The sequence below is a fragment of the Myotis yumanensis genome, unplaced genomic scaffold (assembly GCF_028538775.1).
Source record: "Myotis yumanensis isolate MYYU_CA2020_CCGP unplaced genomic scaffold, mMyoYum1.0.hap1 SCAF_19, whole genome shotgun sequence".
In the NCBI taxonomy this organism is placed as follows: domain Eukaryota; kingdom Metazoa; phylum Chordata; class Mammalia; order Chiroptera; family Vespertilionidae; genus Myotis; species Myotis yumanensis.
Genome location: NW_027223770.1, coordinates 1264899 through 1290781, shown reverse-complemented (window position 1 = coordinate 1290781; position 25883 = coordinate 1264899). Strand labels below are relative to the sequence as shown.

At 54.4% G+C, this 25883-nt stretch overlaps 1 protein-coding gene across 1 annotated transcript in view; it reads right to left on the bottom strand.

Moving 5' to 3' along the window:
• Nucleotides 1-25883, bottom strand: part of SORL1 (sortilin related receptor 1) — a 149559-nt gene that overhangs the window by 98491 nt on the left and 25185 nt on the right. Inside the window, exons 4-11 of the mRNA XM_070400142.1 lie at nt 21093-21254; nt 19434-19501; nt 12124-12304; nt 9182-9283; nt 7882-8051; nt 3935-4127; nt 1866-1983; nt 1581-1654 (exon numbers count right to left, since the gene is read on the bottom strand). Of these exons, the coding sequence (XP_070256243.1) occupies nt 1581-1654; nt 1866-1983; nt 3935-4127; nt 7882-8051; nt 9182-9283; nt 12124-12304; nt 19434-19501; nt 21093-21254 (1068 nt within the window). The remainder of the gene's footprint in view (nt 1-1580; nt 1655-1865; nt 1984-3934; nt 4128-7881; nt 8052-9181; nt 9284-12123; nt 12305-19433; nt 19502-21092; nt 21255-25883) is intronic.

Here is a 25883-nt window from a genome sequence, read left to right as displayed (position 1 = left end):
CACAGAGACAGTGTCTGGGTGTCCAACCTATTGGCTAGAGGTGAGGTATGTGACAGTTCTCTGTAACTGTGAAAAGCCAAGCAATGTGGGGCTTTATGACAATCTATATACTAGAGGCCCAGGGCACAAAATTCATGCACTGGGGGTGGGGGGGGGCGGTCCCTCAGCCCTGTCTGCGCCCTCTCACAGCCCGGGACCCCTCGCACCTTACCACCCACCTGCTCGCTGCTCCCTACTGATTAGCTTGCTGCTCCTTAGCACTGCCGTGGAGGCAGGAGAGGTTCCTGCCACCGCTACTGCGCTCGCCAGCCGTGAGCCTGTCTTCTGGCTGAGCAGCGCTCCCCCTGTGGGAGTGCACTGACCCCCAGGGGGCAGCTTCTGCATTGAGCATCTGTCCCCTGGTGGTCAGTGCGTGTCATAGCGACCGGTTGTTCTGCTGTTCTGTCGATTTGCATATTGGCCTTTTATTACATAGGATTGCATATCTAAATATGGAAGTGCACACAACATTCCCGATAAGCAGCGGCATGAGGACAGGACCTATGCGTGAGCTCTTCTGAGAACCCCACCTACCTCAGGACATCACACTCAGCCTGCAGGAGGCGCTCTGACCAAGGTTTTGGCTGAGTTCTGGGGGCTGCCCTCCCTCCCTACCCCACGTGCAGCAGGGCCTCAGAAAGCTACCCCCGCCCCTGGCCCCCACACGAGAGCAGAGGCACTCCCCTGGCCCTTGAGGCAGGCAGGTTGGTGAAGAACTTTCCTTTTACAAGTTTGGGGATTCCCTAATGTCCAAGGACTAGAGAACTAGCTGTACCCTCCGAACTGCTATAAGGAGCGCCTGAGGACACACGTTAATTACACAAGCCTAAGGCAAAAGCCGTCTTCTTCACAGAATGTGAAGAAAGCACCTGCAGATCACAGCTCAGAGAGGAGGCTTCATTTCAACGTCAATGATACACAAGAGTAATAAATCGCAAGGCTCCGGCCTGGCACCACAACGACTATATGATCATTTACTAATGATCAGCCGATATATACTGAACACCCACACCTACCAGACACTACCAGGCCCCAGGGACAAAAAAGTGAGCAGCCCTGGCTGGTTTGGCTCAGTGGATAGAGCATCGGCCTGTGGACTGAAGGGTCCTGGGTTCGATTCCAGTCAAGGGCACATTCCCGGGTTGTGGGCTCCATCCCCTGTGTGGGGGTGTGCAAGAGGCAGCCAATCAATGATTCTCTCTCATCATTGATGTTTCTCTCTCTCCCTCTCCCTTCCTCTCTGAAGTCAATAAAAATATATTTTTTAAAGTGAGCAAAACGGACATTGCCTTGTGCTCATGGAACTTACAACCTTAGAACATTTATTTCTTTAAGTCCGTTTTTGATTCAAAGTAGCATTTTTGCAGAATCACAAGCGCATACCACAAGGTGTGCGTACAGATCAGTGCAGCGGACCCTGTGTGTGGCTCCAGGTGCTTGTTTATAATCATAGTTAAGATGGGTGCCTGCACCACAAGCATATGCATTCCTGAAATACTGGCTCAGTGCACATGCTCACACAAGACCCGAGGTGGCCTGACCTCTCGCCACCGGGCGCCCGCACTGCTGGAGACGTACACGCTCATCTTGCTGGCCAAGTTCTTTCCCACTGAACCTGAAACACAAGAGGAACAATGACTTTTTATTCAAGAATATGTCAGGTAATCAACACCTTGTCCAACCAGAAATTCTGAGTAGGATGCAGCAACTAAGTATGTCTTAAAACCACAGAACAGCAGCTACTGCAGCAGAGGTGGGTGGACACCATGCAGTTGGCTGCACGTGAGAAACGGCTTACCCGGTAAGAACAGGCAGAGCACACTTACCGGTGGCAATAATGAGACCAGGAGCCGACTCCTTGGACAGGATGGGCATCCTCCGCAGCTGGAGGCTGAGCAGCTGGCTGAGCCGCTGGGCCAGGTGCAGGGAACAGCCCTGGGACAGCTACAAACACAAGTTCCAGGCTCTGTCAGCAAGTGGTGCGAAGCCTACGTCTCCCCCAGACGCTGAAGCCCGTGAGTGGGCATTGCAGCCTGAGGCAGAGGAAGGGGCCAGGCCCAAAGGGAAGCAGTCCCAGCCGCTGGCCCCACACTGCACCGACGCCTCCCATCAGAGAAAGAGAAAAGTGCTAAAAAACTCCGCTGGGACTCAGCAAAACAGCAACCAGAAATCAGCTTCAGCTCAAGGAGACGGAGAGCTACCGATCTCTCCACAGTCCCCAGGGATTCTCCATGTGAGTCCCGGGACACAGCACGGGTCGAGGCCCCGAAGGAGCCACAGGAAACGTTTCAAGAATGCCACATCTGTACCAAACACGTCTACAGGGGTTCACCGGAGACTTCAAGTTGTTCAAACTGACCTGCATCACTTAGGCTGCAGGTTGGTTCTGCAGGCAAGGCCTCTGCCGTCGGGGCGTGCCTGACTCTCTTGGCCAGAAATGGTTTCAGACGTGTCCTGCACAGGCTCACCCTGTGGGTGCTTACGGACAGGTAACAACGGTGACCTCGTTTGCTAGATACACCAATTTTTTATACTAAAAGGATCACTAACAAACATCCATCTGGCCAGCATCACAGTTTGGCAAGTGAAAACTATAGCAAATCGAGTTGGGTCCCAAAGAAATATCTGCCAACCTCTCCCACCTTTCTCCTTGTCTTTCACCACCTAAAATCAGGAGAGACTAAAAGCTGAGGAGCCGTCGTACAGTTCATTTGTACAGTGATCAGTCCATGACACAGGAAGCTGACTCTTGACAATGTCATTAATTCTATATAACCAGGCTGAGCCCCCGCCACAAGCTGGAAAACCCTGCCGCCATGCACATCTGACTCTGGCCCAGCTCAGAGATCTCGAAGACGCTGCTGAGAAAATGAGGGTCTGCATGTACCGATGGGATGTGTTCAGTCAAGAGTTGGTGCAAATCAGGAGATAAATCGGGGAGTACATTTTCGAGCAAAATGTCCAAAGAAGTTTTCCCAAGAACCACAGATACCGTATATATTTAACCACAGACAAACAAAATTCAATAACCCAAAAGACCAAGTAATTGTCTCACTAAAATGTTATCGTTTCTCCAAAAATCAGTACTACTTGTTTTTATCTGAGTCCCTCTTCACACCCTGGTCCTGTATGTGTGATGAACACAGAGCTGTCGTGATTGGATAGAGTCAGGGACCATACCTGTTCTTTTGCAGGAAAAGAAAGGAGTTACTTGGTATACGGGACTATTTAATGGGCCCAAATACTGCATTTCAGTACCCTTAACTTTTCTGATGAAGCCACAGACAGATGAAATCAGACAATCCTAAATTATATGCAGAGAGGGATTTTAAAAGAAATTCTATAGAAATAGCTTCCAGTGTGAGAGGTTGACAGATGTTCCTGGTGCGAAGCACAGTGGTGCCTCGGTCATGTCTGATAGCATGTATCGGCCAGAAGACATGCCAAGAGCACACATGTCCTCAGGGCTCAGAGCAGAGCGAGTAGCAGTGCTGTGCAGAAACAGCAAAGCAAAACCAAGATTTCATTTCATCCTTAAACACCCACAGGCACTTCATAATGGGCTGTGTGGCCCTGCTGGCTCTCACCCTGGAGTCACAGGCCCCCATTCCATTTCCTCACCTCCCTTCCATCACCGCCACTGCTGAGAACTCAGTTTCACAGAGAGATGGTGTCACCCAGAGAAGTGCAGTGTGAGAAGGTGGAGACAGGAGCGCACAGGGGCCAGCAGCCAGCTGTCCAGGATCACAGAGCCTCCTAAGCTCACACTGTCCGCGGTGCCCTGTGTGTCCACAATGCACCTCAGCGTGCCTCGTACAGAGTTTGGGAACTGTGCGTGGAGAACTACAGATAAAGCTGTGTATTAAAAAGCCAACTGAGATGAAAGCATCCGTACCTCGCAATCGATTTTTTCTCCATATCCCGTGACAGCCGGGGCCTGGAGAAACTCCCAGGTGCCCCCTTTGTCAAAGGTGATGACTGATCTCATGTTCTCCTCCTTCAGGGACCCATTCACCAGGGTGGCGATGTAGACGCCCTGCAGCCCTTCCACGCGGTGGAAGTCAGCAAACGGCTCACTTGCAAAGTACCTACGGAGAATATGAACAGCGGGGGCTTGACACGCTGCTTCTTAGTATGTTTCTATTGTAAAGAACATAAAGTTTAACCATGTTAAGTTGCACAATCCAGTCGCACTGGTGGCCTCTGGACTCCTCTTTCTCTCATCCAATCTGTCAGCAAACCTATTAGCAAATGGTCAAAATGTAACGGTTCCTATTATCAGCACTGCCCTGGCCTGGTCACCCACAGCCACCTCCACTGGCCTGGTCCTCCCACAGCAGCCTCCACTGGCCTGGTCCTCCCACAGCAGCCTCCACTGGCCTGGTCCTCCCACAGCAGTCTCCACTGGCCTGGTCACCCATAACCGCCTCCACTGGCCTGGTCACCCATAACCGCCTCCACTGGCCTGGTCCTCCCACAGCAACCTCCACTGGCCTGGTCACCCACGGCCACCTCCACTGGCCTGGTCACCCATAACTGCCTCCACTGGCCTGGTCCTCCCACAGCAGCCTCCACTGGCCTGGTCACCCATAACCGCCTCCACTGGCCTGGTCACCCATAACTGCCTCCACTGGCCTGGTCCTCCCACAGCAGCCTCCACTGGCCTGGTCACCCACCGCCGCCTCCACTGGCCTGGTCCTCCCACAACCGCCTCCACTGCCCTGGTCACCCATAACCGCCTCCAATGGCCTGGTCCTCCCACAGCAGCCTCCACTGGCCTGGTCACCCACGGCCGCCTCCACTGGCCTGGTCCTCCCACAACTGCCTCCACTGCCCTGGTCACCCATAACCGCCTCCAATGGCCTGGTCCTCCCACCACAGCCTCCACTGGCCTGGTCCTCCCACAGCAGCCTCCACTGGCCTGGTCACCCATAACTGCCTCCACTGGCCTAGTCCTCCCACAGCAGCCTCCACTGGCCTGGTCACCCACGGCCGCCTCTACTGGCCTGGTCCTCCCACAACTGCCTCCACTGGCCTGGTCACCCATAACCGCCTCCACTGGCCTGGTCCTCCCACAGCAGCCTCCACTGGCCTGGTCACACACAACCGCCTCCACTGCCCTGGTCATCCATAACCGCCTCCACTGGCCTGGTCACACATAACCACCTCCACTGGCCTGGTCACCCACGGCCACCTCCACTGGCCTGGTCACATATAACCACCTCCACTGGCCTGGTCACCCACGGCCGCCTCCACTGGCCTGGTCACACATAACCACCTCCACTGGCCTGGTCACCCACGGCCGCCTCCACTGGCCTGGTCACACATAACCACCTCCACTGGCCTGGTCACCCATGGCCGCCTCCACTGGCCTGGTCACACATAACCACCTCCACTGGCCTGGTCACCCACAGTCGCCTCCACTGGCCTGGTCACCCACGGCCGCCTCCACTGGCCTGGTCCTCCCACGGCCACCTCCACTGCCCTGGTCACCCATAACCGCCTCTGCTGGCCTGGTCACCCACGGCCGCCTCCCCTGGCCTGGTCACACATAACCACCTCCACTGGCCTGGTCACCCACGGCCGCCTCCCCTGGCCTGGTCACACATAACCACCTCCACTGGCCTGGTCACCCACGGCCGCCTCCACTGGCCTGGTCACACATAACCACCTCCACTGGCCTGGTCACCCACGGCCGCCTCCACTGGCCTGGTCACACATAACCACCTCCACTGGCCTGGTCAGCCACAGTCGCCTCCACTGGCCTGGTCACACATAACCACCTCCACTGGCCTGGTCAGCCACAGTCGCCTCCCCTGGCCTGGTCCTCCCACGGCCGCCTCCACTGCCTGGGTCTCTGCAGCATTTCCCAATGACTCTGGCTCGCACTCTCACCGCCTCCACTGGTCTGATTCCAGGTAGCAGTGAGTTTGGCTTTTTTAGAAGAGAAGTCACTTCAGCAGCAGATGTGCTACAACTGGAATTACCGAGATTAGCACGGCCCCACTAAAGGGTGACATGCACATTTACGAAGGCTCTATATTCTTCTGTCATTTAAAATTTTTTCAAATAAAGTTTTTAATTAAAAGTAAAATACTCCCTGACCAGTTTGGCTCAGTGGCTAGAGCGTCGGCCTGTGGACTGAGGAGTCCCAGGTTCGATTCCGGTCGGGGGCGTGTACCTTGGTTGCGGGCACGTCCCCAGTCGGGGGTGTGCAGGAGGCAGCTGATCGATGTTTCTCTCTCACCGATGTTTCTAACTCTCTATCCCTCTCCCTTCCTTCTGTAAAAAAATCAATAAAATATATATTTTTTTAAAAAGTAAAATACGCTCTAACTGGTTTGGCTCAGTGGATAGGGCGTCAGTCTGCGGACTGAAAGGTCCCAGGTTCGATTCCGGTCAAGGGCATGTACCCTGGTTGAGGGCACATCCCCATTAGGAGGTGTGCAGAAGGCAGCTGATCAATGTTTCTCTCTCATCGATGTTTCTAACTCTCTATCCCTCTCCCTTCCTCTCTGTAAAAAAATCAATAAAATATATTTAAAAAGTAAAATACAAGTTACATGGGTGGTCACTTAAAATTATTTACGATACTGCCCACTTTTGTTGAATGCACTTTTCTTTATATAATGCAATTCACAATTTTTAAATGGTAAAGATAACGTCTGTCTTCTGCTCAAAACTCTGCCTTCTACTAAGAAGGAAAAATTAAATGTCTTCCATCCCCTTTAAGGCCCTGCTCCCTCTGATCCTCTTGGATTCTCTCTCCCTCCTTCAGTTTGCGCCTCCCTGGCCTCCTCACTATTTCTAAAGTTAGTCACTGTTCCTGCTATTCCCTGTGGCCGCAGCTCAGTTCAGGTGTCTGCCTGGCTCCCTCCTCCTATAACTCAGGCACCTGCTAACGTGACCCTCCTGGAACAGACTTCCATGATCTTCGACATAAATGATACCGTGTGAAACTCTCCTGTCGCCTGCACTCACCATGGCCAGGCACGCGACGTATCTGTTTATGTCCCGTCTTCCCCTAAGGAGGACGAAAGTTCCCTGGCACAGGGACCTCACTGCTGTCCTTAAAGCCGGTCTGGCTCTTGGCAGCAGCATCCTTGCCTTGAATGAACTGCTGACTAAATGAGCTGCCAGCCTGGAGGGACAGTGGACAGCAAGACGTGCCCTCTACCCGGGGCCACAGCTTCAGAGCCAGACCTCCACGCAGACCAGTCATCAGCTTCGCCAGGGGACACTTCCCAAGAGCAGAGGGGGATCCTATCAGTGGCACATCTCCCAGAAGTCTGGTTGTCACAGGACAAAGGTGGCACGCAGGAATCAGTGCCCCCAACCATGGCACTGAACCCGCAGCCCCAGGGCCTTCCGGAGCCCAGGAGCCCCGTTATTGCAGAACAATCAACTCACCGCGTGATTTACTGATAAAGGATCAATGACGTTAGTGTCCTTCCATAGACAGAACAATACCTCACACAAAACCAGGCACCTGAACAAGAACCCTGAGTGAGAGGCTGACAGTGGCTCAGACACTAAATGTCGCCTACAGCAGCGGTGCTCAGCCCGGGCAGCCACCAGAATCACCTGGGGACTCACACCCAAACCAGTCAAACTGTCATCTCTGGGACCTGGAGCCAGGAGTGGGGTTTTTGAAAACACCCCCAACTGAGTGAAAATGTGCAGCTATTGCCGAAAACCAACAATGAGAGGCCAGTCCTGTGACTCTAAGAAGCAGGTCCCGTGGATCTGAGAATTGGGTCCTGTGGATCTGAGGAGTGGGCCCCGTGGATCTGAGAATTGGGTCCTGTGGATCTGAGAAGCCGGCAGGATCGGGGTCCTTACCTGACCAGCGTGTCACTGCCGGCCCCAGCCGGGCTGTAGTAGAGCACGTTCTCCAGGGACAGGGAAAACCGCAGCCCCTCCGCCTCCGAGATGTACAAGTCAGTGCGGTTGTCACTGTGACTGACACACACAAACACCTGGTCCTCGGAGGCATCTGCGACGTAATACTCCTTGGGGACGAAAAGTAAAGAATGCGTGAGCCACGCACGTCCTGGGCGCTCCCTCAATCAGTGGAGCGGGGGTGGGATCTTCTCTCTCCCAAGTCCCAGCCCTTTCTGAACCGGGGCATCTGTGCCTGACGCGGCAGGTGCTCAAATACGTGCTCCTGCCCTTCTCTTTCTGCATTTGAATATGTTGGCATCGTTCTCGGGCCTACAAAGTTACCAACTTAAAAACCAGCCTGCTGTGCTTGGTTAGACATTTAATTAAGTCACCACTAAGCCTTGGCAGGGCGATCTCGCAGCCTCCTCGGGCCCTGGGGAGGCGTTCCCACCCTTGGCTAGAGCAATGACGCCCACAGAGCGTGACCGCGCCCCAAGCCCGGCACAGGGCTGCCTCCCCTCCCTCTGGAGACCAAGGCTGCTCGGCCGCTGGAAGGGGGTTCTGACTGGAAAATGGGCCACGAGCGCCATACGTGACCTAAAAACCTCTTTTAGTTAACGTCTCCCTTTTCCCCGAAGACCTACCATCAGTACCAAACGCAATCTAGATTACCATGAGCGTCCTTTCCTTTTTCTCCAAGGTGACCGCCGGCAGCTGAGCCCGCAGGAAGCAAAGACCAGCCCAGCAGTGTTTCTACCAGACACCCCGGAGCCCTGGCCTTCCACGCCGACAGCCAGTGTCAGGGCCTTCGGGGGCTGCTTCCCCTGCGGCCACTTCTCTGACAACTCAGCCCACCTGACCTTTCCGAGCGACACCCCTCTGACTACCTGTGCTCCCCCGTGGGCTTCTCAGCCTCTGTGCCTGAAAGGCAGGACCTGAACCTGACACCTTTTTGAACCCAGAGTGTGTAACCCAGCAGGGCCTTAGGTAAGCGCTGCTGTCCATCAGCACCGGCCCAGCCCCGGCCTCTGCCCTCGCTGCCCTCTCCCACTTACAGCAAATGCAGGCTCTGGCTCAGCTACACTGCCAACACTGGAGAAGAAACCCGTCCCCGCCCAGAGCATAATGGCTCTAGAGACCTTTCTGGAAAGTGACTCAGGGCGGCTAGTCAGATGTCCCCGACAGGACACCCACAGCACCCTGTCCTGGCCCTGCAGGGACAGTGACGCCTCCTCCCGGCCCTGAAGAACCCACTTACATTAATGGGATGTCTGGTGACAAACTGGGCTGCTCGCATGGGCTTCCGGCCAAAGGAGACCCAGAGCTGCACGGACGGCAGCTGCTGGCTGCCCGGGAGGTGCTGCCGAGGAAGAGGCGGACAATCAATGGTGCTGCATCAACCACTCTAACTACGTGCAAAACAGGAGTCGGGCCCTAAATCCCACCGAGACGCTCAGCAGGGAGTGCGCTGCAGAGACGTGCTTTCCGCAGCGTCCGCTCAGCGTTCCCCCAGACGGGTCTGCAATGGAGCCCAGACGCTCCCGGATGCGAGAGGAGGAGGACAACGCTGTGATGTGAGACGTGGGCTGGGGAAGGGATGGAGCCCACCACCGCTCAAGCGGAGAGAGGAGGGGAGGAGCCATGGGACGAGGCTGAGACAGGTGGGCAGAGCTTCCAGCCGAAACCACCACAGTGAGCGCACACGCACCAGGCGTACATTCTCCTCCACCCCAGGCCCCCTGCAGGTTACGAGGACACCTGACTCACAGGCTTTCACTGGTACCAAGAATGGGAGAATTTTCATTGATTCAATTTTTCAGTCTTTTAATACTTCTCGTTGGTTAAGGTATTTTGCTAAAATATCGTGGGTTTTTTTTTTTTTTTTTGGTAGAGTATAGAGTATTCCACGTGATGCTGACCACGTCACATTGTGTTTTACAGATATGAAACCGTGGCTGGAACCGCAACAATGAGTGTAAAACACTAGTTAAGAGGAGACCACTACATCTCCCGAGGCCGCTGTTTAACTACAAGAGGAGAGGCCGAGTCGGACTGGGGCTGCTCTCGGGACGGGTTTAAATGGCCCTGGAACCTGGAAGCACTGCACACACGTTTTGTGCAGATGCACTCATCACTCTGCTAGGGAGGGGCTGTCCTCTGCAGGTTCTCAATGATTCACAAACAGGACAGCAGCACAGGAGCTTTCTGTGCTTGTGCACTTCTGAGAGGGAGGCCCCTCCTCACGTGGCCATCATCACACGCGTGGCCAGCAGACCCCCTGGAGGGCTGGGCTGGCTGCCTCCTCCTCGACTGCTCACTACTGTTCACTGTGGACCCCAGCTTCCCACAGAATAAGGAGCACACCCGTGTCTCCTCACGGTAGGCGAGCTGTGCTCACAGCTGCCCAGTAAGTACCATGTGGAGAGCAAGCTGACAGACACCATGTCACTTCTGACTCTTCTGAGCAACACACACACATATTCAAACCATCACTGAGCAAGTGTGAAAAGTCCTTTGTTTTAAAAAAGCCAGGGGCACCCTAAACACCGTGTTAATAGTTTGTACTCAGTGTGGGACCAGTAGGAAATATAGACCTATTAAAAATGTAAAGTGTATTACCTGAATAAGAAAATGGTTCCCAGAAAAACATGTATAAATTCCAAAGTCCTACCAGCATGGCTCAGTGGTGAGTGTCGACCTATGAACCAGGAGGCCAAGGTTCAAGTCCCGGTCAGGGCTCATGCCCAGGTTGCCGGCTGGATCCCCAGTGTGGGGCATGCAGGAGGCAGCCGATCAGTGATTCTCTCTCATCATGGATGTTTCTCTCTCTCTCTCTCTCTCTCCCCCTCTCCCTTCCTCTCTGAAATCAGTAAAAATGTACTATTTAAAAAAAGAAAACAGCCGAAACCGGTTTGGCTCAGTGGATAGAGCGTCGGCCTGTGGACAGAAGGGTCCCGGGTTAGATTCCAGTCAAGGGCATGTACCTGGGTTGCGGGCACATCTCCAGTGGGGGGCGTGCAGGAGGCAGCTGATCGATGTTTCTCTCTCATCGATGTTTCTGACTCTCTATCTCTCTCCCTTCCTCTCTGTAAAAAATCAATAAAATATATTTTTAAAAAAAAGAAAACATTTCTCAAGGTATGTGGTGGGGAAGCCCTCCTGCCTTTAGCCGCCCACACCTCCCCTCCTCGTTCCAGCCTTCCTCCCTGATTTCCCTGTTGGGGAGGCCTCGCTACACCCAGAATCCCAAGGGCTTTGACCTGCTTCTGCCTGGCCAGCTGCCAATCACATAAATGAGAACCTGGAGGAAAACATTACATCTCACTTGCCCCTGAGGGTAACAGCGACAGGAAGCAGAGCAACCTCCCAGTTCCCAGGGGCCTCAGAGCGGAGGTCCCGGCCGCTGGCTGCCATCAAGAAGGCGAACTTATACCCCCAGGACGCAGGCCAGCCCTCTTGGCTGGGCCTGTGCTCTCCCGGACACAGGACAGTTTAGTTGCAACTTACAACTTGATACAGTTGCAAGGCAAGTCCTGCTAAATAATTAAGCTCTGTTAGATGAGCAAACTCTCCATTTCAGCATCTGGCTCCAACCCATCCAATCAAGGGGGAAATGTTCCCAAAGTCTGGGAGGGCAGCTACTTACTCACAGCTGAAAGCTTAATTACTGCTCTTCTTAGAGCACTAACTCTCACCGGCCCCTGACTCACATTCTGTTAGCCACTTAACAGCACGCGGGTCCAAAACTCACAGAGGACTCCGCCGAATGCAGTGGTTCTCAACCTTGGCTGCACATTAGAATCACCTGAGAATCTTTTTAAAATCCTGATTTCTGGGCATCATCCTCCAGAAATTCTGTTTCTTTGTTACTAATGTTGTGGCCTCACCCCATAACAAAGAAACAGAACCACTGGCAAGGAAGTCAGGCAGTGGAATGAAAGGAACACGCTGCTGAACTCCGCCCTCCTCTCCGATTTCTTTTCATTGGGATTTCAAAGAAACATGTGTTTGTGGAGGATGCATGCAAAACCACCAAATCTCAGAGCTTCTGCACCGCTCGACCTCCGGGACCTCCCACACCCTCCGGGCATGTCCGTCTCTGCCAGCACTGTCCAGGCCAGCCCCCACCCGCTGACCACAGAACGCCAAGCCTCAGAGGGGACACTCCGAGCAGCTCATTCCTCGGCACCTTCAACTCACCACCACCTTGGTGGCAAACATGTACTTGTCCCGAAGCTGGAAGTCTCTCACTGCCTCCAGGATCACTTCCTGGTTCTCCCGGGACTGGAAGAAGTCTGTGCTTCGGAAAACTGTGGAGTACCCGGAGGGCTCGTGCCTTTCCACGTAGATGGTGTTTGGCTTGTCGTAGGGATCAATCCCCCTGAAAGAAACAACAGTGTCACCACCTTTCCCAGTGTGTCAGGAGCAGGCAGCCAGCCAGGGCGCAGGCCACCACTCGCTGGGACCGCAAGTGCTGCCAGCATCCCCCTCGGCTGCTCCTGGTCCCGTTCGCAGCGTGGGGAAAGGAAGAGTAAAAGATGGCGTGTTGGGATCCAGAAGTCCGGCTTGAGGCTGTCAGCAGGTTTCTGGCCTCGGTGACAAACCTCGGCGGAGTGAAGGAGTTTGCCAGGATGCTGGGTTCTCGGGAGGATAACTCAGGAGGAAACCGCGTGGGGACCAGCCAGGCACATCCTTCCAAGGCCCCTCCCCCTCCTCCTGCTCAGGCCGCTGCTGCTGGTTCACCAGTGAGATGCGCGCCCTGCCCTGCGAGTCTCCCTCACAACTCTGCGCACACTGACCTTCAGAAACAGGGCGCATCTCTCCCCCGTACTTCTGTCAGCTCTGCATCCCCCACAGGGAGGCCTTCCCACACCCTCACCTGCACCTCTCAGTCTCCCTCATCGTCAGGGGGCCAAGTTCAAGCCTCCCTTCTAAGAAGCCTTACCCCATGCTGGCTTCATCTCCCCGGCACCGGATTCAAGTGGTTTAATTCATTTTATATGCGTTCAAATGTAGGAAACTGCTTTGGTTGGATGGGCTCTGAAGCAGTCCCCTTACCGGACACAGTACTGCTTCCTGTATCATTCGACACTGAATATACCAAGTTACAATGCATGGTGGGCCCCACACTGCAGTTCTCTGAGCTTCCCAAAGAGTACAAACACCTCTCAAACCATGTCTTCTCTTTCTTTCTATCCCACAGGGCTCCCACCGGAACTGATCCTCGCTGCACTGCGTCTATAGGCCATCATCTCAGGGCTACTCCAAAAGGGGACCAGCAGAGGGAAGAGATCACACTGCCTTGGAGAAGCGCCCCTGCACTGCTATTCTCCCAAATACAGCCCAAGCTGCAGCCCAGGGGACAGACCCGCCCCAGGCTCCTCACGCCCCGAGGCCAGGCCGACCCCCACTGGGCAGAGGTGAGGAAGGCAGAGCTCACCCACAGAGGCCTGAGTTCCTCCACATGCACAGAGCTCGGATAATGAAGGTTAGGGCACCAAACTTGAAGCTTCAAGATGCACTGCCAAGAGCATATTCTAAGAAAAAGAGAATGGCCCTGGCCGGTGTGGCTCAGGGGATAGAGCCTCGGCCTGCGGACAGAAGGATCCCGGGTTTGATTCCAGTCAAGGGCACATACCTGGGTTGCAGGCTCCTCCCTGGCCCGGGCCCTGGTCTGCCTGGTCTGAGCTTGTGCAGGAGGCAACCAATCGATGTGTTTCTCTCACATCGATATTTCTGTTTTTCTCTCTTCTACTCTCCCTAAAAATCAATGGAAAAATATCCTCTGGCAAGGATTAACAGAAAAAGAAAAAGAAAAAAGAATGAAAGAATGAGGAACGAATAAGGGAAGGGGAAAGGAAAGGAAGGGAAAGTTGGGGAGAAAGAGAAAAGGAGGTGAGAAGAGAAGAATGGAAGAGCCTCTTTGCACAGGGAAGAACTTTGGCCCTGTAACGGGGAGGGAAGAGTCCCTGGAGAAGCCAGGGTTTGGGCCTAATGTGGGAGGCACTCCGTTGTCACAGGCTCTGTGCAGTGAGGGGGTGGCCTGCTCTCTTCTCTTCCACAATTAGAAGCACTGATTAAAGTACATCCTCTGCTCCAGACGATATGCAAATGAGCAAGAGGCTGCGGGATATTTTTAAAAAGGCAGAGAGGAAGTCTGCGAACAGCTCACCTCTGCTGTTCAGATGGAGAAACAAAGCTGTGGCTTCCGGCCGGTCAGTCTGTAACCCGACAGGGACCTCCCTTTCTGAGAGCCGCTCCCCCTACGACAGCGGTTCTCAACCTGTGGGTCGCCAACCTGTGGGTTGCGACTCCTTTGGGGGTCAAATGAACCTTACACAGGGGTCACCTAAGACCATCGGAAAACACATATATAATTACATATTGTGTTTGTGATTAATCACTATGCTTTAATTATGTTCAATTTGTAACAATGAAAATACATCCTGCATATCAGATATTTACATGATGATTCATAACAGTAGCAAAACTACAGTTATGAAGTAGCAACGAAAATAATTTTATTGTTGGGGGTCCCCACCACATGAGGAACTGTATTAAAGGGTCGGGGCATTAGGAAGGTTGAGAACCACTGCCCTACGAGGTTGCGAGTTTGCATTTTGCAGTCCTGGCCTCCCCTTTCTTACGTTCACTCACACCTGCCTCCTCTTCTGTGTGCCCTCATCTGGAATCCCATGCCTTGCTCTACCTCCCAGCAGTCACCAGCCTCGCCTGGCCTCACTGGCTCCCTGGGCCCCACTTACAGCCCTTCAGTGCTGCTCCCTGGGCATCCAGCCCCGCCCACAGCTCCTCCCCTGTCCCACCTACCAGCCTCCAGCTCTGGATAGCACAGGAGGTAGGTTTCCAGCTCTCCTGCTGCTCCAAGGCTGCCATTGCTCTCTGCGGGGTTAGATCACACTCGCACTTACTGTGGGGAACCCCAGGGGCCCTCCAAATGGCCTGAAATGCCCTGACACCCTCACGCACTTATCTAAACTGAGATGAGGCCGCCCTGAACTATCTGCATGTCACACTAATTCCCAGCACAAAGCATCCTTGTTTAGTAATCCAGCTGGTTTTCCCTCCTAGCACATGGTTCCCCGAACAAGTGAAAGAGCTACTTGTCCCTTAAAGCACCAAAAGCTCTGCGGCCATTCCCTGATGGAGGGCGCACTCAGACCGGACGAGGGTAGGGCTGGAATCTCACTGAGACTCCACAACCTCTGCCCAAGGAAAAGAACAAATGGCCGGAAGCAGCCGCCCTCTCTGCCAAGGCGGCTCCAGGCGAGGCTCACTGGGGCCCCATCTGCACGGGCCACAAGCCCTGGGGGAGCAACGCAACTCAGAGACACTCCTCCTCCTCACAGGCTCCCGGTGAAAGAGGCACAGAGTGCCTCCCCTCCCGCTGGGCCGCTACGTTAATGAAGAGAAAACGAAAAGTGAAAAGACAGCCCTGGCCAGTTTGGCTCTGGATAGAGTGATGGCACATGCCCAATATTTAAAAAAAAATTTTTTTAACACATTGTTTGCGGGTAGTAACAGGTGGCTCTACTACTTACAGTCAACGTAAAACGTATAAATACGTTTCCTGCAAAAGGAATGACAAATTGGAAAATATAAATACACACAATCTATCTCATATCACAAAGAACTAATCTCAGATATATAAAGAGCTCCTGGTAACCAATAATAAAACAATGATGAATCCAATCGTCAAAGGGCAAATGGCGGAACAGACATGTCACCAAAAATATACAAAAATGAACCTAAAGAAGAGTAAAAGAGGTCCAAAATCATTAATAACCAGAAAAGTGCAAATGGAAACTACACTGAGATAGTATTTCTTTTCTAACACATAGGCTTGGAGAGATGCACAGTTCTATGCTGCTGAAATTTGCGTCTTTCTATAGAAAATTTGGCAATCTCCACGGAAGTTATAATTTCAAAGCTTCATTCACTGGGGATATATCAATGCACAAAACTGACAAAAGTCCCTGCCCTTGTGTAGCTTTTATTCTACTAAAGAGAGAAAGACAGATAATAAGAATAACAGCTCTAAGTGCTGTGCGAAGAACCCTCAGGTACTACAGCCTGGGAACCCGGAGAGCAGCTGCCGTTGCCATGGGCCCTGGGGACAGACCGCCTGGGGAGTGTGTTCCGAGCCGGCCTGGCTGAGGTCAGGGAGTAAGCAGTGACCGACCTTCAGCGAGAGCTGAAGAAATAACAGGTGCCACGCGTGTGGCGGGAGCGTGCCTGGCATCTACCTGAGAGACACGAGGACGGCAGGGCTGGAAGCAGAGGAGCAGGACCTGACGCGTTGACAGGATGGGCGTGGCTCTGTGCTGAGCATTAGCTGGGGCCACAGGGAAGCAGGTGGCCCCAGGAGCCAGCAGGGAGCAGGAAATCCCGGCCACACACTGAAGGTGGCGCCCTGGGGACTCCTGGTAGGCGGAATGGGACGTAGGAAAGAAACTTGGACTCAGCGATGACTCAGTTTGGGGCTGAGCAACTAGACCCTGAAATCGGGAGGATCACGGCTGGATGGGATCTTGAGGGGAAGATCGAGAGTGTATTGGAGAGATACCGAGCTTGCTGTGTGTGAACAGGGCCGTGCGCCTGGGAATCCGTCCTACATATCCGCCTGCACATATATTCAAGAGTATATACAACCTGCCCGGCCAGCGTGGCCCAGTGGTTGAGGTCAACCTATGAACCAGGAGGTTGCGGTTCAATTCTCGGTCAGAGCATGTGCCCAGGTTCTGGGCTCGATCACTGTAGGGAAAGAGGGGGGCGTGCAGGAGGCAGCCAATCAATGATTCTCTCTCATCATTGATATTTCTATCTCTCTCTCCCTTTCCCTTCCTCTCTGAAATCAATAAAAATATCTATTTTTTATCCAACAACCCTGTAACAGAAAAAGATCAGAAGCAACTAGGACTAGAAACAACTGTACTTTTAAAAGTCTGTTGATTTCACCTTCCTTCTCAGCAACCAACAAAGGCTTCCATCGCTTTCAGAATCAGTCCAAATTCCTCTCCCATCTTTACCCAACACACGGCCCCAAAATAAAACTCAGCGTTTTGCACCCCAGCACCGCGTTATCTCGTCTCCACTCTGGCCATTCTGTTCCTGCACCACCACAGCGCACCCCACCTGCTGCATGCAGCCAGTGCTGTCCGTGAGTGCCCATCTGCAAAGAACAGGCCCACCTCCACCGGCTCATGCCACGCCCGCGATTCCTGAGCTTCTTAATGTGTGGCAGGTGCAAAAATGGTCTTTCCACCCTGGCCAGGAGCTCTGGTTAGAGCGTCATCCCAGGTTCGATCCACGTCAGGCACATACAAGAATCACCAACCAATGCATGAAAAAGTGGGACAACAAATAGATGTTTCTTTCTGTCTCTCTAAAATCAATCAATAATGTTTTTAAGTTTTTAAAAAAATCTTTCCGTATCTCCTAAACCACAATCCCCTTAACAAGTTTATCCATAAATTAGTCAACTTCACACACCCTAAAGCAGTGACGGCGAACCTATGACACGGGTGTCAGAGGTGACAGGCGAACTCATTTTTTTCGTTGATTTTTCTTTGTTAAATGGCATTTAAATATATACAATAAATATCAAAATATAAATCTTTGTTTTACTATGGTTGCAAATATAAAAAAATTTCTATATGTGACACGGCACCAGAGCTAAGTTAGGGTTTTTCAAAATGCTGACACACCGAGCTCAAAAGATTCACCATCACTGCACTAAAGCATATTTAGCATATTTTACATTCAGTGGACATTCAAAAAACGATGTTATAAATGAACAAATGAATTGATTTTATATAGAGAAAATTCCTCACTTCTGATGTGATGCTCTAAAAATGAATGTCTTCAGAAAACTCTCCACCCACCAAGAGCGCTAAGATCCCCACATTCCCTGGTGGACTGAGGATGCAGGAGCCGAAGCCTCAAGAGAGCCTCTGCTCTCATCTCCCCTCCGCCTGCTTCACTCCCCCATCTGGAGAATGCACCACCTGCCACAATCCCCGTCTGGAGAATGCACATCCTGTTCCACTCCCCATCTGGAGAATGCACCTCCTGCCACACTCCCCGTCTGGAGAATGCACATCCGGTTACACTCCCCGTCTGGAGAATGCACATCCTGTTACACTCCCCATCTGGAGAATGCACCGCCTGTTACACTCCCCGTCTGGAGAATGCACCACCTGCCACACTCCCCGTCTGGAGAATGCACCGCCTGTCACACTCCCCGTCTGGAGAATGCACCGCCTGCCACACACCCCGTCTGGAGAATGCACCGCCTGCCACACTCCCCGTCTGGAGAATGCACCGCCTATCACACTCCCCGTCTGGAGAATGCACCGCCTGCCACACTCCCCGTCTGGAGAATGCACCGCCTGTTACACTTCCCGTCTGGAGAATGCACCTCCTGCCACACTCCCCGTCTGGAGAATGCACCTCCTGCCACACTCCCAGTCTGGAGAATGCACTGCCTGCCACACTCCCAGTCTGGAGAATGCACCGCCTGTTACACTCCCCGTCTGGAGAATGCACCTCCTGCCACACTCCCCCGTCTGGAGAATGCACCGCCGGCTACACTCCCCGTCTGGAGAATGCAACTCCTGCCAGACTCCCCCATTTGTTGAATGCACCGCCTGTTACACTCCCCGTCTGGAGAATGCACCGCCTGCCACACACCCCGTCTGGAGAATGCACCGCCTGCCACAATCCCCGTCTGGAGAATGCACCGCCTGCCACACTCCCCCATCTGGAGAATGCACCTCTTGTTACACTCCCCGTCTGGAGAATGCACCGCCTGCCACACTCCCCCATCTGGAGAATGCACCTCTTGTTACACTCCCCGTCTGGAGAATGCACCGCCTGCCACACTCCCCGTCTGAAGAATGCACCGCCTGTTACACTCCCCATCTGGAGAATTCACCGCCTGTTACACTCCCCGTCTGGAGAATGCACCTCTTGTTACACTCCCCGTCTGGAGAATGCACTGCCTGTTACACTCCCTGTCTGGAGAATGCACCGCCTGCCACACTCCCTGTCTGGAGAATGCACCGCCTGTTACACTCCCCGTCTGGAGAATGCACCTCTTGTTACACTCCCCGTCTGGAGAATGCACCGCCTGTTACACTCCCCGTCTGGAGAATGCACCGCCTGCCACACTCCCCGTCTGGAGAATGCACCGCCTGTTACACTCCCCGTCTGGAGAATGCACCGCCTGCCACACTCCCTCGTCTGGAGAATGCACCTCCTGCCACACTCCCTGTCTGGAGAATGCACCGCCTGTTACACTCCCCATCTGGAGAATGCACCGCCTGTTACACTCCCCGTCTGGAGAATGCACCGCTGGCCCAAAGGCTCCACATTTCAGGTGAGGGAGGTTTGCCCCCCACCTCTCCCCCACCACCCACTCCCCCCTTTTGCTGGAGCTGAACTGGAAAAAGGAGATTATGGAATTCATTTTCTTAGCTGACACGACTTACCAAGAAAAGGACTTCACATGCTCCTGAATCAGGATCCAGGTCTGGCCAAAATCGTCCGACTTCCACAGCTGCAAAGACCAAAGTGACAAGAGTGGCTGTGAGGGGAGAAGCAGCAGGACCTGAATGGCTCTGCCAAACCCACCGAAACCCGTAGAGGCTGGCTGCTGCGAGGACAGCACGGGGCAGGTCATGGCCAGCGCGTCACTCCCAGGGAGACCAGCCTGGAGGGGAGCCCTCCGCCCCTCTCCGACCCTCTGTGTTTCCTCCATAGTGACTAAGGTCTCCACAGACAAGAAGGTCATTGGGACTTGTCTTCCATTTGTGGATTATCAGAAACTGTATTTCCTCAAGACTAGCCCTCAGATAATGGTAAAAACAAAAGGACGATGCTGGGCACTTCTCACCTGGGGAAGAGTCCTTAAAACTATACAACCAGCCCCAGCCGGTTTGGCTCAGTAAATACAGCATCAGTCTGCGGACCTAAGGATCCCGGGTTCGATTCTGGTCAAGGGCATGTACCTCAACTGCAGGCTCCTCCCCGACCCAAGCCCTGGTCAGGGCACGTGCAGGAGGCCACCAATCGATGTGTTTCTCTCACATTGATGTTTCTCTCTGTCTTTCCCTCTCTCTTCCACTCTCTCTAAAAATCAATGGAAAAACATCCTCAGGTGAGGATTAAAATAAATAAATAAAAATTTAAAAAAAAAACTGTGCAACGGCCACAGCCGTGAAGGAGATGGAGAGGACGCTGGTCAAGTACAGGATCAGAAAGGACCAGAGGATCGCTGAACACACAGGGAGGGTACGCTGTGAGCAAGTAACCCGCCAAAGCCCTCCCCCTCCCCAGGCACCCCTGCACCCCTCGGCCTGACAGCCCTGTGGTGAGAAGCAGGAGACCACAGACAGCAATAATCCAGCCACACTGGTGAGCTGGCCCTGCCCACACTGAGGCTCCGCCTACACATGCGAAGGTAAACAGATCATGTTTTGGCTAAACAACCTGCAAAGGAAAAGGAATGTTCCAAGCTTGCTCTGAGCAAAGTCATTCAAAACTTATCATAGATCCAATCCTGGATCTATGGAGTCCAGGATCTGCAGGTCTCACAGGGTTATGCCAGGCCAATCTTTTCAACTCGCCAATGTCAACCTTGAAATATAAGTGCTACTCAGCTCTCTTTCCCCATCGCTCACCCTCTCTCGAATTTGGATTAAGAGAGGAAAACGCACACATTTATGTTGTGTGCATAGGCACACACGCACACTAAGAGAAGATGAATGTTAGTGGTAGGCAATGAAGTACATGGCAGGCAACAGCAGTGTGTAAGGTAGAGGGAAGAAAAGGTACAACAGGAACGTGGCAGGCGGGCACTGCAGAGCTGATGCCAGGCTTCCCCCACTGCTCTCTGAGGCTGACAAAGGTTCCCGCCCACCCGGAGAAGGGCATCAGACTTAAGGACTGGGGCCTGCCAGGGGCTAGGTGCGCCCTGGCTCAGGTGCATTCCTTCCCCAGGGAGAGCACAACAGCTACAAAGGCTCAGCTTGAGGGTGGAGGAGGGAAGGGCCAAGGGAGGTCACTCAAAGGACACGCAGGCCACAGGACAGAGGCAGAGGAGGAACCTGGCGGAGCCCCGCCCAGCTATGTTCCGGACACTCTCTTACCTGCTTGTTGGGGTGAGACCTGTCGAAGCCCAGGAGGAGGTCGGAGGCCTTGCTGTGCAGGAGGAGATCGGCTGCCCGGAACGGGATGGAAAAGCCTCGGATGGTGTTGCAGAAGTCGAACGTGATCCAGAGGTACTGGGCGTACGCGTCTGCGAAGATGTACTGCAGAGGAAGGAGGCAGCTGGAGCGGGCCTGGCGGAGCCGCCAATACCCTCCCGCAGTGAGCGCCTGGCACTCGGCCTGCAGGGCTCACCCCTCCCGCACTCTCACCCTCTCCCGCACTGAGGGAGGCAGGTGCACACCCAGTGTGACTCAGCAAAGGCACGGGTGCAGGATGGGCTTGCGTTTAACCAGATAATGAACCTGTGTGAGAAGTGGGCCTCTGTGGTCCGCCCCAGCATGGCGGCTTTTGATGGAGGCGGTCACGGAGTTTCCCCAGGGCGCACAGAATGTGGGGAGGAGGGGAGAGGATGTACGAACAAAGAACTGTGGGCGTGGGCCAGCGTCCTGGTGGAAACCCCAGGGGCGCCCACCTCAACTAGGGGGTGTGTGTGGGGGGGGCAACTGGAAAAAGCCTCAGCCCATCCTCTTAAATGGCCCAATGGGAGAGAGCAGACCTAGGCGACCTATGAGGGAACAGGTGACCCAGGTGCTCAGCCAATGAGGAGCCAGGGGAGGGACTCCCACCCTCGGGATAAACAGTCTGTGATCCCTGCTCCATGTGCCCGTCCCGACACCCGCTCCTGCAAGAACGTATTAAAGGGCTCGTTTTCGCCACACGTCTGTCTGAGTCTGTTATTTGAACTCGGACAGGTGAGCATTTCTCTCATAGTCAAGTCTAGGTTTTTTCAGATGGCACAGCCTTCTCTCTCTCTGGTGAACCACTGGGTCACAATCAAAAGGTGGCTACGGAGGCCAGGACAGAGAAGGCCTGCCCTCAGCCTGCACACAGCAGGGACTCATCTCCGACAGGCCTTCCAGGAAAGCCATAGCCCCTGGGAAAACCAGCTGCCCCCTCTGCCCACCATGCCAGGTGAGGGAGCTCTCACACCTGCGGGCACTGGGGGCACACGCCCTGGGAGACACGGCAGGAAGTAGCTCCATGGAGCCAGGACCTCCTTCTGCTCCTGCACAGCCGAGTGGCACTTTGAGCTAGAGAACGACTGCACCTACACAGCTTCGCAGCTTCCAGGGGAAGGGAATGAGGTGACTGTTTGACAAAGGTGCATCTGAATATTCACCGGGGACCAGACAAACGGGTGCCACAGTGAAAACACAAAATCCTTCCCCATAGGTAGCCCAGAATCTATGCGGGGGGCGGGGGGACGACATGCCCACAACTGACTCTACTTCAGGGGAAAGTGAAAGTTAATGAGGAGACGTGCTACATCCTATGAAAGCAAAGATTACAGATGGGTTACGGATTGCAAGACCAGAAATGACTCCATGAAAGCGTTGGGCCTTGAAGGGTAGGCAAGGCTGGAGAGGTGTGTCCTGTCACCTGCAGGTAGGTAAGAGGAGTGGGGTGCTGTCACCTACAGGTAGGTAAGAGGAGGGGTGCTGTCACCTGCAGGTGGGTAAGAGGAGGGGTGCTGTCACCTGCAGGTAGGTAAGAGGAGGGGGTGTCCTGTCACCTGCAGGTAGGTAAGAGGAAGGGTGCTGTCACCTACAGGTGGGTAAGAGGAGGGGTGCTGTCACCTGCAGGTGGGTAAGAGGAGGGGTGCTGTCACCTGCAGGTAGGTAAGAGGAGAAGTGCTGTCACCTGCAGGAGGGTAAGAGGAGGGGTGCTGTCACCTGCAGGTGGGTAAGAGGAGGGGTGCTGTCACCTGCAGGTGGGTAAGAGGAGGGGTGCTGTCACCTGCAGGTAGGTAAGAGGAGGGGTGCTGTCACCTACAGGTGGGTAAGAGGAGGGGTGCTGTCACCTGCAGGTGGGTAAGAGGAGGGGTGCTGTCACCTGCAGGTGGGTAAGAGGAGGGGTGCTGTCACCTGCAGGTAGGTAAGAGGAGGGGGTGTTCTGTCACCTGCAGGTGGGTAGGAGGAGGGGTGCTGTCACCTGCAGGTAGGTAAGAGGAGAAGTGCTGTCACCTGCAGGTAGGTAAGAGGAAGGGTGTCCTGTCACCTGCAGGTAGTTAAGAGGAGGGGTGCTGTCACCTGCATGTAGGTAAGAGGAGAAGTGCTGTCACCTGCAGGTAGGTAAGAGGAGGGGTGCTGTCACCTACAGGTGGGTAAGAGGAGGGGTGCTGTCACCTGCAGGTGGGTAAGAGGAGGGGTGCTGTCACCTGCAGGTAGGTAAGAGGAGTGGGTGTTCTGTCACCTGCAGGTGGGTAAGAGGAGGGGTGCTGTCACCTGCAGGTGGGTAAGAGGAGGGGTGCTGTCACCTGCAGGTGGGTAAGAGGAGGGGTGCTGTCACCTGCAGGTAGGTAAGAGGAGGGGGTGTTCTGTCACCTGCAGGTGGGTAAGAGGAGGGGTGCTGTCACCTGCAGGTAGGTAAGAGGAGAAGTGCTGTCACCTGCAGGTAGGTAAGAGGAAGGGTGTCCTGTCACCTGCAGGTAGTTAAGAGGAGGGGTGCTGTCACCTACAGGTGGGTAAGAGGAGGGGTGCTGTCACCTGCAGGTGGGTAAGAGGAGGGGTGCTGTCACCTGCAGGTAGGTAAGAGGAGGGGGTGTCCTGTCACCTGCAGGTAGGTAAGAGGAGGGGTGCTGTCACCTGCAGGTAGGTAAGAGGAGGGGTGCTGTCACCTACAGGTGGGTAAGACGAGGGGTGCTGTCACCTGCAGGTGGGTAAGAGGAGGGGTGCTGTCACCTGCAGGTAGGTAAGAGGAAGGGGTGTTCTGTCACCTGCAGGTAGTTAAGAGGAGGGGTGCTGTCACCTGCATGTAGGTAAGAGGAGAAGTGCTGTCACCTGCAGGTAGGTAAGAGGAGGGGTGCTGTCACCTACAGGTGGGTAAGAGGAGGGGTGCTGTCACCTGCAGGTGGGTAAGAGGAGGGGTGCTGTCACCTGCAGGTAGGTAAGAGGAGTGGGTGTTCTGTCACCTGCAGGTGGGTAAGAGGAGGGGTGCTGTCACCTGCAGGTAGGTAAGAGGAGGGGTGCTGTCACCTGCAGGTGGGTAAGAGGAGGGGTGCTGTCACCTGCAGGTAGGTAAGAGGAGGGGTGCTGTCACCTACAGGTGGGTAAGAGGAGGGGTGCTGTCACCTGCAGGTGGGTAAGAGGAGGGGTGCTGTCACCTGCAGGTAGGTAAGAGGAGGGGGTGTCCTGTCACCTGCAGGTGGGTAAGAGGAGGGGTGCTGTCACCTGCAGGTAGGTAAGAGGAGAAGTGCTGTCACCTGCAGGTAGGTAAGAGGAAGGGTGTCCTGTCACCTGCAGGTAGTTAAGAGGAGGGGTGCTGTCACCTACAGGTGGGTAAGAGGAGGGGTGCTGTCACCTGCAGGTGGGTAAGAGGAGGGGTACTGTCACCTGCAGGTAGGTAAGAGGAGGGGTGCTGTCACCTACAGGTGGGTAAGAGGAGGGGTGCTGTCACCTGCAGGTAGGTAAGAGGAGGGGGTGTTCTGTCACCTGCAGGTGGGTAAGAGGAGGGGTGCTGTCACCTGCAGGTAGGTAAGAGGAGGGGGTGTCCTGTCACCTGCAGGTAGGTAAGAGGAGGGGTGCTGTCACCTACAGGTGGGTAAGAGGAGGGGTGCTGTCACCTGCAGGTGGGTAAGAGGAGGGGTGCTGTCACCTGCAGGTAGGTAAGAGGAGGGGTGCTGTCACCTACAGGTGGGTAAGAGGAGGGGTGCTGTCACCTGCAGGTGGGTAAGAGGAGGGGTGCTCTCACCTGCAGGTAGGTAAGAGGAGGGGGTGTTCTGTCACCTGCAGGTGGGTAAGAGGAGGGGTGCTGTCACCTGCAGGTAGGTAAGAGGAGAAGTGCTGTCACCTGCAGGTAGGTAAGAGGAAGGGTGTCCTGTCACCTGCAGGTAGTTAAGAGGAGGGGTGCTGTCACCTGCATGTAGGTAAGAGGAGGGGTGCTGTCACCTGCAGGTAGGTAAGAGGAGGGGTGCTGTCACCTGCAGGTAGGTAAGAGGAGAAGTGCTGTCACCTGCAGGAGGGTAAGAGGAGGGGTGCTGTCACCTGCAGGAGGGTAAGAGGAGGGGTGCTGTCACCTGCAGGAGGGTAAGAGGAGGGGTGCTGTCACCTGCATGTAGGTAAGAGGAGGGGGTGTCCTGTCACCTGCAGGTAGGTAAGAGGAGGGGTGCTGTCACCTACAGGTGGGTAAGAGGAGGGGTGCTGTCACCTGCAGGTGGGTAAGAGGAGGGGTGCTGTCACCTGCAGGTAGGTAAGAGGAAGGGTGTCCTGTCACCTGCAGGTAGTTAAGAGGAGGGGTGCTGTCACCTGCAGGTAGGTAAGAGGAGGGGTGCTGTCACCTGCAGGTGGGTAAGAGGAGGGGTGTCCTGTCACCTGCAGGTGGGTAAGAGGAGGGGGTGTCCTGTCACCTGCAGGTAGGTAAGAGGAGGGGTGCTGTCACCTGCAGGTAGGTAAGAGGAGAAGTGCTGTCACCTGCAGGTAGGTAAGAGGAGGGTGCTGTCACCTGCAGGTGGGTAAGAGGAGGGGTGCTGTCACCTGCAGGTGGGTAAGAGGAGGGGTGCTGTCACCTGCAGGTAGTTAAGAGGAGGGGTGTCCTGTCACCTGCAGGTAGGGAAGAGGAGGGGTGCTGTCACCTTCAGGTAGGTAAGAGGAGGGGGTGTCCTGTCACCTGCAGGTTGGTAAGGGGAGGGGGTGTTCTGTCACCTGCAGGTAGGTAAGAGGAGGGGGTGTGCT